This window comes from Biomphalaria glabrata, chromosome 3 (assembly GCF_947242115.1).
Source record: "Biomphalaria glabrata chromosome 3, xgBioGlab47.1, whole genome shotgun sequence".
Taxonomy (NCBI): domain Eukaryota; kingdom Metazoa; phylum Mollusca; class Gastropoda; family Planorbidae; genus Biomphalaria; species Biomphalaria glabrata.
Window position 1 is genome coordinate 25893962 of NC_074713.1, and position 19683 is coordinate 25913644.

Sequence of the window (19683 nt, forward strand, 5' to 3'; positions counted from 1 at the left end):
AAAAAAAAAACACAGATCTTGGTTAAAATACTCATCAAATAAAGTACTCTAAATGTGTAGTTTCACGCGCTAGTTTCAGGTCTTTTATTTTTATAGCCTCTACCGGGTTATATCCCAACTACCCATATTTTTGTGCAGAATTTTTTTCTCTATCAGGCACACTTAAAATTATAGCATAATAATGTTAGTTTAATTTAAAAAGAGAACTGAAAAATGCAAAGATATATAAGGAAAAAAGCAACTTCCGGCCCAATTTGTGATTCAACTTTTTAATCAAAGAAACGAAACGGACTAGTCCAACATAGCCCATTGAAATTATTGTAGATTCTAGATCTAGAATTTCTAGGTCAAGTTTAGACTGATATAGACTAGATCAAGATATAGAATTATTTCAATTTCTAGAATTAAAGTGTAGATTTTGATTTCCAAATCTTGGATTTGTATTGCATAAATCTAATATAAATTAGCCCACATCTAAATTATTCCAAATTTATATTGTAAGTAGATATAGATCTTAAGAGTGCTAAATCAGAAGTTTAGTTCATGTAGATCTGTATCCTTATTTTAGTTCGTTTAAATGAAAATGCCATAACTCCGTTGATAGCTGTGCTGAGACATCGAAGTACAAGCACGATATATCTGTTCTTTTCTTTTTTTTTTTCAATTACAAATCAATGCTGAAAGATGATCTAAAATGACTCGTCTGACGTATTGTACATATCTGGTAGATGCCGTGCCGTAATGCCGTATTAGTTTTAACCAGTTTGTTATTAAGTTAAAAGCAATGCCTGGTCGTGCGGTTAGCGTTCTGAACTGATTATCTCGACGGTCCCGGTTTGTTTGTTTGTTTTACATGTTTCGGATGTTCCTTCAGAATTGAAGATAGTTTACTTCCTAGTCCAAACCTCCTGCAGGACGACGGGGGATGGGAGCGGTCAGGGTTTGAACCAGGGACCATCGATAAATCCTATCGACAGTCCAGCGCGCAAACTGCACGACAAGGCAGGGTTCATACCCTGCTCGCTGCCATCCTCCGTCGTCCAGCGAGAAGTTAATTATTTTTAACTTAGAAGGAACATCCGAAACATTTAAAACAGACAAAAAATTTTTTACAACGGCAAATGAATCTTTGAAACATTATTACTTTTGACTATCAAAATTAAATCACGTCTTTAATATTCCTTGCGAATAGGCGGATCCGACAGGGATCTTTGTAATCTTGTTTTGTAGAAGTTTTATATATAAACTTATTCATATCATTATAATTGTATAAATATCATAGTATTAAAGTTATAAATTTATTTTAAATAATCATCCACAAACATAGTTCATAATTCTTTGACATAAATAATACTTGTAATTGTTAGGACACCATTAGGACTTATTTGAAAGTGATTTGTTTTATCGAAAGGGTAAAGTTTTTAACTTAAAGAAAATGACGTGACTAGTAAAAACAAGGATTGGAAATGTAACGAAAGTAAACACAGAAGACTTTTGGCAGCTTTAGAGAAAGGTCGGCTTTAGTTTCTGAAGTAGATATTTAACTTCCCGACATTCGACAGTTCCCTTCATTACGTATGCACATTCTTGTTCTACATTGTTCATCAGCGCCGAGCACCTTAGTAGTGTTGACCTTTCACCTGTGTTATTAGGTTAGCTGAATGTTACCTGCGTTTAGTCTTATCTGCACAAGACACAGTGCGGAGTCGCCAAACAGAAATACAACTGTAACTGTAACTTATTCAATAGCATAAAATTCTAAGCCCTGACATAATCATAGCACGACCATGTCCAGACTTAGGATTGGCCACACCTACATCACGCACTCTTTTGTACTGAAGAGAGAGGAGCCCCCACTTTGTGAGTACTGTGACTCTCGCCTCACCGTGGAACATATCCTCGTTGATTGCCCCAGATACCAGGATGTCAGGGAGAAATATTTCAGAGCCACTAATTTAAAAGCACTATTTGATAATGTCGACCCTGGGAGGGTACTGGGCTTTATCCGGGAGGTGGGGCTATCTACGAAGATCTGATTTATGAGTTTGTGGACATGTACTATTTACATTAGATTTTTACCAAATAATTAAATTTTTACTACCTTTACTAATTTAACTGTGAATAGAACTTGATTTTAATGATATGACTGTATAGAATCTGGCCCTTGTTGTTTAGAGAGAGAGTAGTCCTTAAGGGACTGCAGGCACGACATGGCCTAAATTGTGCCGATGTGCCTAAAATCAAAACCAATAAAAACCAACCATAATCATACAAAAAAAAAAAAAAAAACTTATTTCACAACGAAGAAGTACTAAATAGCTGGTCCTAGCTCAGCTGCTGTGATATTCCGCCATTGACATTGAATCTTAATTAACTCGTTCTCTCCTAATCGTTGCTTTTGACCTCATTAAATTAAATTAATTTTTATTTTTTTAAACTTGACTTTGAAATATAAAAAAAAGAGATAATGTTTCCCTTTAATTCTATACCAAAATACAACAGTTTCTGATAACAAACAACAAAGCTATTGAAGCCCAATCATAACAGGGGTAGTGAAATAGTAATGAGCAAATGAAGAATTCCTTCAAAATGTGGAAAAATAATTACGGAGAGAAAGAGTTAATAATCTTAATAAAAAAAACTTGTTTTAAAGTGCATGAAGCACACAAAGAATACAGATAAAAAGTTTTGAAAAATAACTTACATTGCATGAGATATAAACAGAGAGACAAGACTCAATGGCAACAGTTCCTGGTCCACAGTAAACAATTTTGGGACTTGATAAACACTGTTGCTTAGAACAAGAGTAACCATTGGCATTTAATACGTAACCAAGGTTACAGCTGCACCTTCCCTGGTTACACAGCTGTTCACACTTCTCGTGACAAGTTCGAGTTTGCTAAAAACAAAAACGTAAATGTCCATAAAACAAACAAGAAGTTCTTCCTCGACATTCTTTAATGTACTGTGGTGTTTGGAGATAGACGGGAATATAGAAGGAATATAACATCAGTTTCTCCAATGCACCAAGTGTTTAGAGACTAGTGAATACAGAACAAGAAAAACATTTTTTAAAAATTAAAAAAAAACAAAGCTTATACAAAGCGTACTTGTATCTGTTAGTTTGGATCAGTCATGTCATTACATTTGTAATAGATCTAGACCAACAAAAAAAAAAGCATTCTTAAAAATAAAAGCGGGGAACGACCTGAATTCGAAGTCATGACTCAAGCCAATACGGTAACCACTCTACTAGTGGAGATCTCATGAACATGGAAATGATATAGATATCTATTGTTACTACAGTATCTACCTATTTTTCAGGTTTGAGCTCACTAAGAATCAGGCGACGATCTATCATCATCATCATCATCATCATCATTCCTTTGAGTTCCTCATGGGACATAGGGCCTCTGCAAAAACACGCCACTCTCCACGGTCTCTTGCTAGTTTTTGATGGCTTCCCAGCTCTTTCCGGTCCTCTCGGCTTCCTTTAGTATACTGCGTCGCCATGTTCTTTTTGGTCTTCCTCTACGTCTTGTTCCCTGGGGATTCCACTCTAATGCCTGCCTAGCTCTGTTGTTGGAATCTTTTCTAAGGGTGTGGCCAACCAAACCATCTCCACTTCCTCTCTAAAATCTGCACCGCTATATTTTTCTGCCCACAGTTTGGTGTTTTCTACTTTGTCGTACCAGTGTAATTTTAGGATATTTCTCATGCATCTGTTTATGAAGGTCTGTACTTTTTTTTTGTTTTCGCTTCAGTTGTTCTCCATGTTTCAGAGCCATACAGTAGGACCACCTTGACATTAGAGTTAAAGATTCTGATTTTAGTCTTGTTTGAGATGTGAGGAGATTTCCAGGTTGGTTTTAGCACTATAAACATTTGACGCGCTAGATTTATACGACGTTTAATGTCTTCATCTGTTCCATCTACTTGGTCTATGGTCTGAGAATCCAGTACTATGTCTCCAATTTGTTTGTTGTTTACTTTAAGTACTTTTGTTTTTTGGTGGTTTATTTTGAGGCCTACTCTTTTTCCGACTTCATTTAAATTTGTGACCTTTTCTTGCATATCCTGTCGTCTATAAAGGGGACTAATTCATCTTATAACACCACTTCAGTCAATTACAATTCCCTTCCCTTGTTCGAGATACCAAACAAAGAATTAATTACCAATAGTTAATTACCTAATTGGTTAATTTTTTAAAATTGATTCTTGTGTTGTCGGGTAAAAGAAATAATTGTGCAGAGAGAGTGAGTTGATATAAGCCTATAAGCTTTGTAAAAACTATACACCATTAGCCACACGAGTCAATAAACAAGCAAAATATAAACATACTTTAGAAAAAAAGAGGCTCATTTAAGAGCAGAAGTTCACATTTACAACTACATATCTCAATAATGTAGAAGTTATTTCCCCTTTCAACATCAAACAAAATAATTAATTACCAATAATTTAATTGACTACTTTGTTAACTTTTAAATTGATTCGTGTTATGTTAGGTACAATAAATAGTTGTTTAGTTTCACCCTTGATCCCATAATGGGTGCGTGAGAAATAACGTGTACACTTATCTAAGGGGACAAATCAGGTATTTAGCCATATATTTGAATAATAAAGAATTGATTTCCCTTTTTGGTATCATACATAATAATTATTACCCAGTTAATTATTGACTAAGTAGTTTTTTTTTATTGATTCCTGTAATGTCATCGTCAATCAATGATTGTGGAAAGTTTCAACTTGATCCGAGAATGGGTGTGGGAGAAATAACTTGATCCAACTTTTTAACAGACAGACTGAATGAGTTAATATAAACTTTGAAATAAAATTATGGTAAACATTTGTTCAAGTTTTATAGGACACGTTATATTTTTGAAGAATATTGCTTATTCACTACTTTTTGAGCAATAATAATAAATAGCATTCTAAAAAATCTTCAACTAACTGTAAGATTGTATTGGCCTGAGCAAGGGATGCCACCACACGCTTCAACAACAGTTACATTTCTTGATGACCTCTGCATTCCACGCTCGCAATTCCTGATGCATGGCCCCCATTCGCCCCAGGCACTAACCTGTAAATAAAAGTATTCGTCTTATCATCTATCTTATATATAACAGATGCTACTTCAAAAAAGAAGATAAATACTTCCTACGCATTTCATGTTGTAAGCAAAACTAAATATGGACAAAGCTTTCAGAAAGCTGACAATGAAACATATTGCACTAAATACAGCACCATGATGGCATAATTTATATAAGTTAGAAACCCTAAATAACATGAACAACTTCATTAAGACATAGGGAGCTGTAGAACCAATCTTTTTTTTTTTAAGCATGTTGAATTTTTCAAACAGAATGTTGAAATGGTCAACAACTTTAAGAAAAACAAATTAGTTTAACCTCTAAAGGATTTGTTAAGTCCCAAACTTTGAATCTCATGGTTGAAATTTAAATGAATTTGAATTAGCTACTTCAGTGGGATGAGATAACACAGTTTGGCATTTCTACACCTTTTGGAAACCAGCTGCTGTTAGGTGATTTCATTATTTATCTTCCAGGGCCCTTCTGTATGGATTTAAATTTTGGGTGCTATATAGAAAGCATCTAAAGTTTTTAGAACATTTCCACCAAAGTTACATTGCTCTTTTATGGGCATAAGATGGCAAGGTGATTTTCTGTTGAACATTGATGAAGAGAGTATAGATGCAATTATGCAATGATAATCTTTGATATCTGGACTGATTGACTCTCCATATTGTAGGTGACATGACCGAAAGCCAGAATATTTGTATTTGGTGAGCGTAATTGAGGACGGCATAAGACAGTCCCTCACACAGAATGCTTCATAGACCAGATAAGGGGTCACTCGAGACTAGTCCTGCAACCTGGCAACGAGCTATTGGTCTAAACCGCTCACAGGTTGCGACGTCACAGGCCAATGTTCATGTCTTCTATAACTATTGGTCTCGGCCAGTTTAACCTTACTAGCATAAATTAGAATTGAGGTTGAAAAGAATAGAGAAAACTCAAAATACAAATAATGTTAACGAGGTAATGACGACCACTGAGCAGTTAATTTCCTAGACAAGTGTTTACTACTTCCCCAATTTTTACAAGAATATGGTAGACCTGATTTCTTTTTAGAAATACAGGCCTATCTAGTAAATAAGGAGTAGATAATACATTTCTATTTGTATTTCACTCGACTACGCTTGAACTCATGCAATTTAAAACTAAGTTATACGCTTGAACTCATGCAATTTTAAACTAAGTTAAACCTGTTACATAGACATTGATAGACTCTAGTCTAGACAATCTTAGACTAGATTAAATTAAATCTAGAAAGTAGAATACAATAGATTCTAGAACGCAGGGTCTGTAAAAGGAGAAATAAGGGGGGTATTTAATTTCTTTTCACAATCTATGCCTGAGTAGCCTTTGAGTTTTATGCAGATTTTTACATCGAATCTTATCTAGATCATACTGTTGAGGCATACTTTGCTCGGTTCCGTCCGACCTACGACTCCCGATGCCGTCACTGTAGAGAGAGCGTCGAAACAGTGTGGCATATCTTGTACGAGTGTCCCCAGCTCCGAGAGCTAAGGGGGGGGACGTGTCTGAGCAGTCATTCGACAATGGTAGGTATGAGGCATAATGTGGAACGGCCCAATTTCTTGCCAGAGCACTACGGGAGGATATAGTCCTTCATGCTCTAATGTTTCAAAAGGAGTTCATCTCAGATCATACTGTAGTTTTAGATCTGGTATGTCCTGGTAAGAACAGTTCTTCGGCTGTCCCTTTCAAAAGCAAATGGCTGCCAGATGATCTGGGAATCCCCTTTTGGAGTATAACGCATGCCAAAGGAAATTTTTTTTTTCTAAAAGAGAACCGTGTGCAAGAGATACACCCAGAAATTTAATGTTGATTTCTTTAATAAATTTGTATTGCTCTGTGTACAGTACCTGCCATTGTTCAATAACTTTAATATGAGGTGATTAGGTGATTTCTTTGAATTTAGCTAGATTTAGATTTATTGAAGACTACGTACGCAAATCTTACCTGGCAGTCTCTCCTCGCTGTATAAGATTCGCAATCTAATTGATTTTCAGTCAAAATATCCTGACACTGACCACCACAATAAGCTGGGGTTAGAAGTGTTCGGGTCCTTATGCTTTTCCCTTTCCCACAGTCCGTACTGCATTCTGACCACTTCGACCATTCCGTAAATGAACAATTTGTGGTGTCCTCCGCAGTGCATGACGTAAACTCAATCACATCTGGACACGGCGCTCCACCACAAGATTGAGCCACCAGAATGGGACGAGTTCGATTTCTGATCAAGCAAAAAAAATAAAATTTAAAAGACTTTATTTTGTAGAGTCATTGAAGATTTTTTAAATAAGATTTATAAAAACATATGCCTACGAGTTTTTTTCTGGTGCGTGTTCTGTTTATTGCATGTAACTCTAGTCCTAGACCTAATGTTTACATTTAACTAGTCGAGTTTGAAATCAAATAGACTTCAAATATCCAACAAGACTTTCTATGGTTCCCTAATATGTGCTTTTGTAATAAAGCCATTAAATTTGTAATTCTTTTTGTACTAGTAGGCCTATTCAATTAAAGTCCATTTCACAAATTTCTTTCAAATAACATAATGTTAGTCCTAACCTTTCCATTACATTCATTAGAATGAAAAGTCATCACTCTTTTTTTGGTTATCTAAACTTTAAATAAAGTACTGCTTTTGTTTGTTACTAGTAATTGTACTGGGTCTAGAGTCTAGAAAGTCTTCTTTTTTTGTGGGTCAGCTCAGTTATATTAATGGCGGCCAGAATATACAAAAGAACGATTTTAACGCGATCTTCTAGGTTTTAGAGCAAGTTCTGGATCAAAATGAAGAAACAAAAAGCATTTAAAAAAAGCTAACATAAGAGGAAGAGCCGCTAAATTCAAGGCATACATCTTAGGACTGGAGGAATTAGCTCAAAATCTCCCAAAAAGTAGTATTTATTTCCCTTATTCAATATCAAACAAAATAATTAATTACCAATAATTAGTTAATCACTTTTTAAAAATTGATTCCTGTTTTGTTAGGTACAATAAATACATTTGTAAAGTTTCAACTTGATCCGAGAATGGATGAGGGAGAAATAACACACTTTAGACCAGACAGACAGAGTGAGCTGATATAAGCTTTGTAAAAATGATCATCGCTCACTTTTTTCCTTCTCCACATTGTGTAGAGCAAAATCCAAACTGCGTCCAACTACCTACTTGGCAATCTGTGACACAGCAATTGCCATAACAAAGAGCAGTTTCTGTGAGTAAACGAAAAAATGAATTCAGCGATTTTAAGTTGCCTTGATCTACTATGAATCTTAGCTACCGCTATGTTTTTTTTTAAACATCTGCATACATAACTAGGATATTAGAAATTGATTACCTTCTGCTGGTGGGCAGGGTTGCCCATTACACTGACTGTTGATAACTATTGACCGTTGCCTTTTCTTGGTGCCTTCGCCACAAAAACTATTATTCAGCTTACATTCTGTCCATTCTGACCACGGCGCCATCTATTGAAATCATCAGAACTGATCTGCATTGCTCATTATTATTATTATTGTTTGTTTCAGAGAACTCAAAATTACTTAGCACTGGTGTAAATCATGCTAAAAATAAAACGATTATAAACTACGAATCGACCAAAAGTCAGAAAATGAAATGTAGATTTCTATAGCTTCTTATTTTCGATATTAGATTACATTCTCCATTGTGTCTAGCACTAGAAGCATTTTGACTTCAATGAGATTACAATTAGACCAAAAATGAAGATTCACACAGATTAATAACTATAAGATCAATGTAGTCTTTTTTTTTTAAAAGAGAAATAAGAGTTTATAATTTAATAGTTCGTCTAAAATACCAATGGAAGTAACAATTATGTGGAAACACAAACTCAAAATCGGCCCCCGAAGTGGTCCACCTAGAGTCTTCACCAGGATTCGAACACGGGACTTCCGGCTCCAAGTGCTATATAGGCCTATATATAGGTTATTAAATTGTCAGCTTCTGAGCATATGTGGTTAGTTCAAACCAAGCCATTCTTACCACACAGTCGATGTTGCTAAATCTTTCACACAGGACACTCTGCCTGTCCTCAGTTTCTGTACAGTTAGCTCCACCACACACTGGGTACTTGATGAATCGTGTCCTGGTCATATTACCTACCCCTGAAATGAACAACAGTTATGAGCCTTATTTGATTCCAACTATTAACTCACACTTTTGTCATAGTCAAAAGAGAACATTTTTGACAGCTTTTCCATATTCCATCGACCTGAAATTTCACACATTTACTTAGACTCCATGACAAAATATTTTATTAAAATTTTAAAAAGGTTACTATTGATTGTTACAAACTTACTTTAAAGCGGCGACCTATAAAGAAGACCAATTCAGCTTATACCACTACTTCAGTCAAGTACAATTTCTCTCACTTGTTCGGAATACCAAACAAAACAATTAATTACCAATAGTTAATTAAGTAATTGGTTAACTTTTTAAATTGATTCTTGTGTTGTCAGGTAAAAGAAATAATTGTGCAAAATTTAAGTTTGATCCGAGGTTGGGGGTCGAAGAAATAACGTTTACAATCTTTTTACCAGACAGACAGAGTGATTTGATATAAGCTTTGCAATAAAAAAGCGTTTATTTTAGCTTAAAAAAGGATACTGGAACATCAACCTAAGAAACTGCAAGCCAAATAAGGAATGGGTGAGGAATTAGCATGACCTCTTGAGGGTCAATTAAAACTGAAAGCCCTGAATCAACAAGTTCTTTTAGCAAACTATATCTAGACCCACAGAGAGCTGTTGTATTTTATGAAAATTTAACTTACCACATACCGCATCACAGATTGACCAATCGCTCCACTGCCCGATGACGCAATCCTGTGGACAACACGGACCCTTGCATGTCGTTGTCTCCGATTCATATTCACATCTGTTGCCTCCGCAGTCCGCTTCTTGGATGACTATCCGATTCCTAACTCTGAAACCGTCCGACTCACATCTGGCATCGCAGGCTTGCCATGGTCCCCAGCTATGTACCAGACGATAATATAAATAGCAGATAATGTTCATCCTTCGTAGAAACCACCTAGTAGCTTAAATACATATTCATACATACATATACAGCGATACATAATGGAAATCACACAATTACAGTGGTGCAGGAATTCTTATACTTGGGAACAACAATAGCTAACAACCTAGATCGACCAAAGTATGTGTGAGGAGATAGCCCAAGACCGGACAGCATGAAGACAGACTGTATGTGCTGGTACGAACTTCGCCGAGTGCAAAAGAAACGAAGCTGTATCAGTCAAGAGAAAGAAGAAGAAAGCTGCTCTGACAGCTAGCCCTAGGGCAGATGCATGTGAGCTGGCGCTCCTAGATCAAATTTTTGACCTAATTTTATCTTTATTTTAATTTGTAATTTATATAGGCCAGGGCTATGATGTTTGTAATTTAGTGTCTTTTTAGTTTATATAGTTCAGTGCTGAGTATTTTGTAATTTCCGCTATTTATAACTTTCTGCTAGTTTTAGTCTTTTTCTGTTATTTGTGTTTTTTTTTCGTAGAGGAAAAGTAGTTTTTAAAATAGTTAACTAGTCTTAGAGCTGTGGATGTTCTTTCCTATTTTTTGTCCCTGGTTAGTTCTGCTTATTTTTGTCTTTGGCATTAGTGTTGGATTGGTTGTTATTTTTTTATTTCAGTTTATGTGCAGGTCTTTAAACGGTATAGAGTCCCCATATGAGTTTAGAATACAAATAACTTTTTATCTTCCTTTTTGTATTTTTGTAGGATTTAATTTTTAAGATTCTCTTTTTAATGCTGTTTAATTTGGTGTATAATGTTGTGTAGACCGTGTCTTTAGTAATTTGCTAGATTTTATTGTTGTGTACGGCTAGGTACAAATTAGGGAAATCGGTAGTCCAGTTTAGTTTTAGAAAATTAGCGTGACGTCATGCTCTCCGATATGTTCGCACTGACCAGTTATAGCTAGCTCCGAAACCACGTTAAGCCCTCTTTTGTCTTGACCAGTGGTCAGTGCTGACAGTGGTGCCTGTATTAAATTATTTTTGTGTGGTGTAGTTTCAGCTGGGACCGCCTGTAAGTTGGAAAATGTTTTTATTTTTACTTTCTTTAGTTAGATTTGTATTAATTGTTCCTACATCTACTGTTATAGTCTAGATGTAGACGGACTAGTGGAGTGACATCACTGGCTAAGTAATTAGCCATTGTGGTCTATGGTGGAACCGGATGCTCCATTAATCTGGATAGCGTCGGTCCCCCAACCTCCCCGAGCCATCCCTAATGATCCCCTTATTGTTTTTCTATACTATGTCTATTTGTAAATATTTTATGATCTTATGTTTCTTATGTATTTTTATTAATATTTTATTGTTAGGATAACCGCTCTATTAAGATGGCAATTTGTCCTACTTTTTAATGTAAAAGATGGCTGCGCCCTAAGCATCGCTGTCATGGCGGCTTTTGTTGAGCCCATAGACCATAGACATAAATAAATATAGACTGGAAGTAGGAAGTTATTTTTATTTGGGGGGAGTCAAATATGTTTGATGTACTATATCTATGTGAAAAACAAATGGCGGCAATTGAGCTATAAATTCTAGGACTAACATTTCAGCTAAAATATAATTATGATCTTTAGTTTTGAAAAGTACAAAACTGCCATATTCCCAATATTTTGCCTTTGTTTCATAATCATAGACATAGGCAAATATATATAGATTTGTGATGTGGATCTATGTTTGTTGACATGGCTTCTTTATTAATGTATGGCGGTCGTCTTATCGATTCAAATTGTTAGAATTAGTTTTTAGTCAAAAACAAAAATTGAACAGAACGTGCTCTAATGTTCGTAGTACGATAGGCCAAGGATTAATTCTAAAGGTTGAAAAAAAATTGAATATTATACACATTAACTTTCAGTTTCAGTAAGTCAGAATAATTCAGTATCACTGACACTGTGACTGTGACTGTCACTAATTTAACATTGATAGATCTAAATCTAATAAATATGACAAATATTTGTAATAACTAGGTCTAATACTTTTCATACTTTTTAATACTAACTATTAAACTAGTCAGTCTATCATCTATGCATGCAGACTATAGACTAGATCTAGTATATGTATAGATTATAGATCTAGTGACAATCTTGAACCTAGTCCTAGACTATTTATATACTAACTATAGACTATTATATAGACTAGTCTATACATATTACAATTATAGTATAGTACTAGTAGTAAGTAGTATTTTTTTACTATAGTATTTATATAGACTAGATCTAAATCTAGTATTTAAAACTATTTATAATTAGGCACGATTAGAGATAATAATACAGAAGGGATTCTATCAATTATATAGGTTATGGCTGAAAAACAAACAAACTATAAATACTTTTAATTTTACACTGCTCATAACTGCTGTATAACTCATACAAACTTATCTTTTCCCGAATGTTTCCCATAATAATTTTTACTTTATCGTCCAGTCTATATATATATATATATATATATATATATATATATATATATATATATATGTCTATGCCATAGACATAAATAAATATAGACTGGCCAATTAAAGAGTTTTATGAAACGAAAATTTGTGACTTGCAATTTTGTGTACTTTATTATAAAGCATTTATGAGCAGTATAAAATTGCTTTTTTAACTTTGATACACACCTATATATATTGTAAATAAGGAGGCAGTGTATATGGCTCCTTTTGTCTCGAAAGGCAATGGATGCGCCCAAATGAGTCACTGGTTTTGGCTTAATCTTGAGACGGGGCAGAATCTGGTGTGGCTAATCAAGCCAATTCTAGAACGGCAGACTTTGCCACAATTTGTACATGTGTATGCCTCTGATTTAGGGCTAGCAGACAGGGCAGCTTTCTTTTTTTCCCTCTTGATTAAAGCCGCTTCAGTTCTTTTGTTCTCAGCAAGGGTTGTCCCAGCACGCACAAGGATGTGTACTGGCCCCTACACTATTTGGCCTGGAGGAAGAACTTTCAAACTGAACGGTGCCCTGCATATTTTCGTGAAAAGCTGACACTAGTTTTCTTAACTTATTTGGGCAGCCGATTCTCTCTAGTACAGCAAACAGACCGCTTCTGCTAACAAGGTCAAAGGCCTTGGTCAAATCAATAAAAGCTATGAATAGGGGCTGCTTTTGTTCTCTACTCTTCTCCTGTAGCTGCCGCAGAGAGAAAATCATATCTGTTGTAGATCTACCTGCCCTAAAGCCACACTGCGACTCTGGATAAACACGATCTGCCAGGATCTGTAATCGCTTTAGTAATACTCTAGCAAAAGCTTTTCCGACTATGCTAAGCAGTGAGATACCTCTGTAATTGTTACAATCAGAGCGGTCGCCTTTATTTTTATAAATTGTAACAATGTTGGAGTCTTTCAATTCCTGGGGGACCATTCCTTGTTCCCAGCACAAGCTTAGCAGTTCATGAAGTGGTTTGATTAGGGCATGTTTTCCAGCCTGAATTACTTCAGCAGGAATGCCATCTCCTCCGGGTGTTTTCCCATGTGCAAGCATGTCAATGGCAATGCTCAGCTCCTTTACTGAGGGCGTTTCGTCTAATTCCGTCAAAACTGGAAGTGATGGGAAGTTGGAAACATCATTTGGTGAGATGGCGTTTTCAATCTGGTAGAGTTCTGCATAGTGTTCTACCCATCGTTCCATTTGCAGCGCACGATCGCTGATGATTGAGCCATCTTTTGACTTGAGCGGAGCACACTTGCTGGTGTGAGGTCCAAAGGCTTTTCTAATGCCCTCATATAGTCCTCTAATGTTACCACAGTCGGCACAAGATTGAATATCTTCGCATAGTTCCTGCCAGTATTTGTTAGCACATTGTCTTGCTACTCTTTGGGCATTGTTACGTGCAGCTCTGAGCCTTTTTAAGTTGCTTGGGGTGGGATCCTTCTTGTAGATTAGCATGACTGCTCTCTTGTTCGTAGTGGCAGTTTCCATTTCTGGTAGACTAGCTTCAAACCAGTCTTCGCTTTTCTTGGTTTTGTTTCCAAAGACCAGTGATGATGTTTGGAAGATTGTATCACGCATAAACGTCCAGTTTTTTTCTACCTCAGTCACAGAGAAGTTTTTAAAAGCTTCCTCTAATTTGTTCTCAAATTCGGTGCAAAGATCAGGATTTTTTGTGCTAGTAGTATTCAGGCGTGATTTTCTTTTTCCCTGTGATGTGTGGATCTTAGTTGGCAGCAGTCTTGTCCGGCAGGACACTAAAGTATGATCAGTATCACAATCAGCGCTTTGGTAGCTACGTGTCAGCAGTATATTTCCAATGTCCTTTTTTTTCGTGTCAGTATCATATCCAGCTGGTGCCAGTGCCCAGACCTAGGGTGCCTCCATGAGACACAGTGCTGTGGTTTTGTTCTGAAGTATGTGTTGGTAATGCAGAGCTTATGGTATGTGCAGAATTCAAGCAGTCTTTGTCCGTTCTCATTCATCTTTCCGATTCCAAAAAGCCCAAGACAGTCTGGCCAGGTAGTGTGATCTGATCCTACTCTGGCATTGAAGTCACCTAGAAGGATCATATGTTCTTTTTGAGGAATGTTTGCAATGGCTTCTTTGAGGTCTTCAAATAACTTGTCTTTGTCCTCCTGAAGCGAGCATAGTGTGGGGGCATAGGCACTAATTAGAGTGACTTTTCCAGATGCTGTCATCATACTTATGCTTAGTAGCCGTTCCGAGCCACCAACTGGAGGGACTATCATGGGAAGAAGACTGCTCTTGACAGCAAAGCCCACACCATGTATTCGAGTCTCATCCTGTGCTTTCCCTTTCCAAAAGAAAGTGTAGTCAGTCTCGCGGAGCATGCCGTTTTCGGCCAGTCGGGTTTCCTGCAGGGCTGCAATGTCAATATGTAGCCTTTTTAGCTCGTTGTTTATAACTGCCGTCTTCCTTGCATCGTCGATCTGCCTTAGATCATCAGTGAGACCAGGACACATTGTCCTGACATTCCAAGTGGCCAGTCGCATGACAGGGATTTTCTTTTTCAGTTTAATTTTTCTTCTTTTGTTGCTTGGTGCAAGTTTCCAGCCTACTTGTCGTTTTAAACTAAGCTCTAAGCATCCATTAGAGCAGGCAGGCTGGTTTCAAATCAGGAGGCAGTGTAGCTTTGTTTAATCTCTAAGAATGAAGATCATGCACATTTTCATAATTCGGAAATCCGACAACAATAGATATACATGTTTTCAAGTTACATGAATTTTCTTCCTTTTTCCAGTCTATATTTATTTATGTCTATGGTTGAGCCAAAGCTAGCTTATGTTTATGGTAGTCTAGCCTGACCTGTGTTGGTTGTGGCTTAGACTTTAACTCATGTATTGCTTTTATTAGCTACATGTAGGTAAGTGAAATTACTTCATGCTTGTATTGGGAGTATGCACTAGACTAGGTCTAAACCAGTCTAATTCAAGTAGTTCATTATTATTTTATTTTTCTTATGTGAATATTGTTTTATGTTTGTTTATTTTGTATGATTGCAGGCTATAATTCCTGCCTTTATTGCTGCCGCAGTTATTGCTGCCGCAAATAGCTGCCTTTATTGCTGCCGCAAATAGCTGCCAAACTGTTGTATAGTTCTGCCCTGTTGATCTAGTAGTTGTGAGGTTTAGATTAGAAAAAGTCAGTTACAGTAGTTTATTGTTTTGTAGGTTATTTTAGTGGTTTATTGTCTTGTAGGGTATCTTGGTGGATTATTGTGAATCGGGGTAACTAGTGTTTTTATTTGGGTTTGGTTTGTTGGATAGTGATTGTAGTTGTAATAGTATAGATTAAGTAGGGTTGATTAGTTGTTTAGTTTTTGTTTACCTAGTTGTTTTGGTCTAGTTGTTCCCGTATATTTTCTTTTGCACATATATTTTTATTGATTTGTTTTCTTTCTTGTAAAAATAAAGTGTATATAAGTTTGTTTTATAAATTTAGTTGGTTGTTTTACTTTTAGCTTGTTCTTTTAGTTAGCTAGATTAGTTTAGTTTAGTTTAATTGTGCTGTCTGGTTACTTATGCGACTCTAGCCCCTTGGTCGCTGACCGAGGTGCACAGATTGGGCCCACCCAGTAGAGCTACCACCTGCCTACTATTAAATGAATAAATGTTGAGCAGATAACAAAAGGTCTCACTCAGTAGCGCCTCCTGACCTGCTCACATATACATGCACAAACTGTGGCAAACTCTGCTGCTTCAGAATTGGCTTAATCAGTAACTCCAGATTCTTCCCCGTCTCAAGACAAAACCAAAGCCAATGACTCACCTGGGCACATCTATTGTCTTCCGAGACAAGAAGGAGCCATACTTATTGATATTTTAACCCATTTGTATATTATATATCAATACGTGGTAAATATAAGATGAAAGAGGGTGGTCGGTACGAAGTGGGACCATGAGCGATAGATGCAATCGCTCCCCCCGGACAGGGGAGGGCGGGATTGGAGAGGGGAGGGGCGAGATTGGAGCGATTACATATTTGTGTAAAATAAGACTGTCACTAATATAAGTGTCACGTATCAACTTTAATAAACCTAACCTAGGGAAATTAAACTTAGTATAATTCTTTCCCAGTAGGGAAAGTCCATACGTGCAGGTGTCAGAAATACCCATTTCGTAATCTGACATGCGTCCGATGATAGCGTGACATCTGAGAGGGAATGATTTGATTGGTTAAAGCAAGCGTCTGGGGGAAGGGACTAAGAAAACGCGGGATCTTGAGACTTTAGCTGTGGCGAAAATTTAATAGCGATAAGGCGTATTTTAGTTTTGAGTTGTAACTTGCAGTGACAAGTCTTATATTTTATTAGATCTAGTATTAAACTGAATATATTTTATTATTGAGCTTTGAAAGAAGATATTTATGTAGTGGAGTGGATATCTTGTCAGAAAATACCGGCCACTCCGATATCCACGTGACCCTTCACCCTAGATGGCACCTTGTGTCCGCGCATGACAAGGCAGACCAACGTGGGCACTGTCCATTCGACCGGCATCTCTGGTCGCTGTAATGTCCGTATGTTACTGGACCTAAGTCGTCTCCACTCCCTTTTGTGCTTGGTTCTACACCATGTGTTCACGTATGGCTGCAGGTCTTTAGTGTATAATAAAGTTTGGAATCGTCCTACGAGTTGCCTTCGTCATTTAGAATTTAGTTGTCTTCTGTGCCAAACCCACCACAGAAACTTGGTAGCACGAGTGGGGTCAGGAAGAGAGACAATACTGTGGGATCAGAAGACGTCTCAGAATCTGCTTCCTGACAACCGAAACTAAGAAAGTGACAACCAGACGTAGATGTCAACAAGTAACAGTTAGTTTATTCCTGTTTCTGTACTTTCAAATATTTTCTTTTTTTTGTTTTCTTCTTTTTGTTTCAGGGTAGTTAGATTTAGTTTAGTTTATTTTAGTATAATTTGCTTATATTTTCTTAATTGTGATTTTACTTAGCTTGAACATTGTTTCTGTTGAGATAGATTTAGTTATTAGGTTACTATTATTGTTAGAGTTTCTTAAGACTTGCAGCCAGATGGAGAGAAATATGGTGGAACCTAGTTCAGTGAAGGGGAGAGACGTGGGTCCCATGTGCAGTGGAGGAGAGCCGGAGGGAATGGAATGTGTCACTAAGGGGATGTTGACTCGACTACAAGCTGAACTTAAGGCATTGAAACTGGCCTGTCAGCGTTCTCATTACATCATTGAACCTGCTAGAAAAATGAGACAGTTCAGTGGGGATGGCAGAAATGATGAAGTTTCAATTGAAGATTTCGTCAGAGAAATAAGAGATCTATGGGAGCTCCGGCCTTACCTCTCGCCTCAAGAGAAGACTGCAACCATCCTTGAGAACATAAGTGGCCAGCTAGAGTAGAGGTAGATCTTCAGCCACCTCATATCAGAAGTGATCCAGAAGCTCTGCTCGATGCACTTACCTCTGCGTTTGAAGTAGTTATACCGGTGCGAGAGGCAGAGATTACATTTCTGATGTCGCAGCAAAGAAGAAGTGAGTCACTGCTTGAATTTTCTCACCGACTATTTAAGGAGTTTACAACGGCCATCAGACAAGAACAAAGAGAAGGCTTAGATTGCTTCAAGGAGGAAAGATTGAGGGACCAATATGCCTATGGAATCAGTGATCCTGACCTACGTAGAGAGCTGTTTAAGTTCATGGCGCAACATCCCCAGACAAGCTTTCAAACGCTACGAAACTATGCGTTCAAGTTGGAGAACCAGAACAAAGATGCAGTTCGAGCCCAAGAACATTGGCCTGAAGTTCTCTTAGCACAGTTCGCCAAACTAGAGAAGCAACTTGAAGAGATAAAGGGGTCAGGCTATAACAGTTTGCCAAGTTCAACTAGCCCACTCTCTAGTCAACCACATAGTCAACGCAGATCCACACAAAGTCACACGAAACATAGCAACCAAAACAGAATTCGACCAACAGCACCGCCGGGTCTTGTATGGTCAAGGACGAAGAGAGGATTCTTCCCATACACTGATGATGGATCACCAGTCTGCACCCAGTGCTGGGAAGTTGGACATGTAAGGCGTCACTGTCAGCAATCACCACAACTCACAGCTGAGGTTCAATCTGTGAGCAATAGTGAACCCATTGTTTCACAGCCAACCAAGTAGAACAACGAACCAGTGATCAACAAGCTGATGCAATGTACAATACAGATGCAAGTCACTCAATTCAAACATCGAGAAATAGAAACATTAACTCTGGGCAGCCAAACAAGAACAGGCATAACAGAGTCCGGAGGCCAGATAGACAAAGAAGAAACTACAAGCATTTTAACCAGCCACAAAGACGATTTCGCTCACTGCTCCCTATCACACTTTCTACAGCTTCCCAGACATTATGTTTAGAGAAAGACAGACCACTCTGTATGACCGATGGAACCAGCACGTTACAAACTGGAAAGATGTTTGTGGTTCCAGAAGACACTGACAAGAAACAATTGTTTCAGTTTTCAGAAACCTACTAGGCTAAACGCCCCGGGACGGGTCGTTTCAAGCTAGGGGCTCTGTAGTGGAGTGGATATCTTGTCAGAAAATACCGGCCACTCCGATATCCACGTGACCCTTCACCCTAGATGGCACCTTGTGTCCGCGCATGACAAGGCAGACCAACGTGGGCACTGTCCATTCGACCGGCATCTCTGGTCGCTGTAATGTCCGTATGTTACTGGACCTAAGTCGTCTCCACTCCCTTTTGTGCTTGGTTCTACACCATGTGTTCACGTATGGCTGCAGGTCTTTAGTGTATAATAAAGTTTGGAATCGTCCTACGAGTTGCCTTCGTCATTTAGAATTTAGTTGTCTTCTGTGCCAAACCTCCACATTTATTTAATACAGTCTATTTTGTATATTCTGTACATACAATGATTCCTAGTTATTAAATTAAAGTTCTGTATTTGAATTAAAAGATCTTCATTTATTGAATCTCTAAGATTTATTTAGATCTTGAGATATATTTACAGAATCCCCAGCATGTCACAGTAACATCTTGTAACATCTCAACAATCTCAATAAAAAGACTTGTGATAATAAGTTAT

The 19683-nt window shown here is 37.3% G+C and overlaps 1 protein-coding gene across 3 annotated transcripts in view; it reads right to left on the reverse strand.

Moving 5' to 3' along the window:
* Positions 1-19683, reverse strand: part of LOC106069582 (protocadherin Fat 4-like) — a 102040-nt gene that overhangs the window by 65086 nt on the left and 17271 nt on the right. For all 3 annotated transcript variants that reach the window (XM_056024227.1, XM_056024226.1, XM_056024228.1), the window contains exons 3-9: positions 9910-10112; positions 9120-9241; positions 8455-8584; positions 8230-8329; positions 7068-7341; positions 4952-5080; positions 2705-2899 (exon numbers count right to left, since the gene is read on the reverse strand). In XM_056024227.1, the coding sequence (XP_055880202.1) occupies positions 2705-2899; positions 4952-5080; positions 7068-7341; positions 8230-8329; positions 8455-8584; positions 9120-9241; positions 9910-10112 (1153 nt within the window). The remainder of the gene's footprint in view (positions 1-2704; positions 2900-4951; positions 5081-7067; positions 7342-8229; positions 8330-8454; positions 8585-9119; positions 9242-9909; positions 10113-19683) is intronic.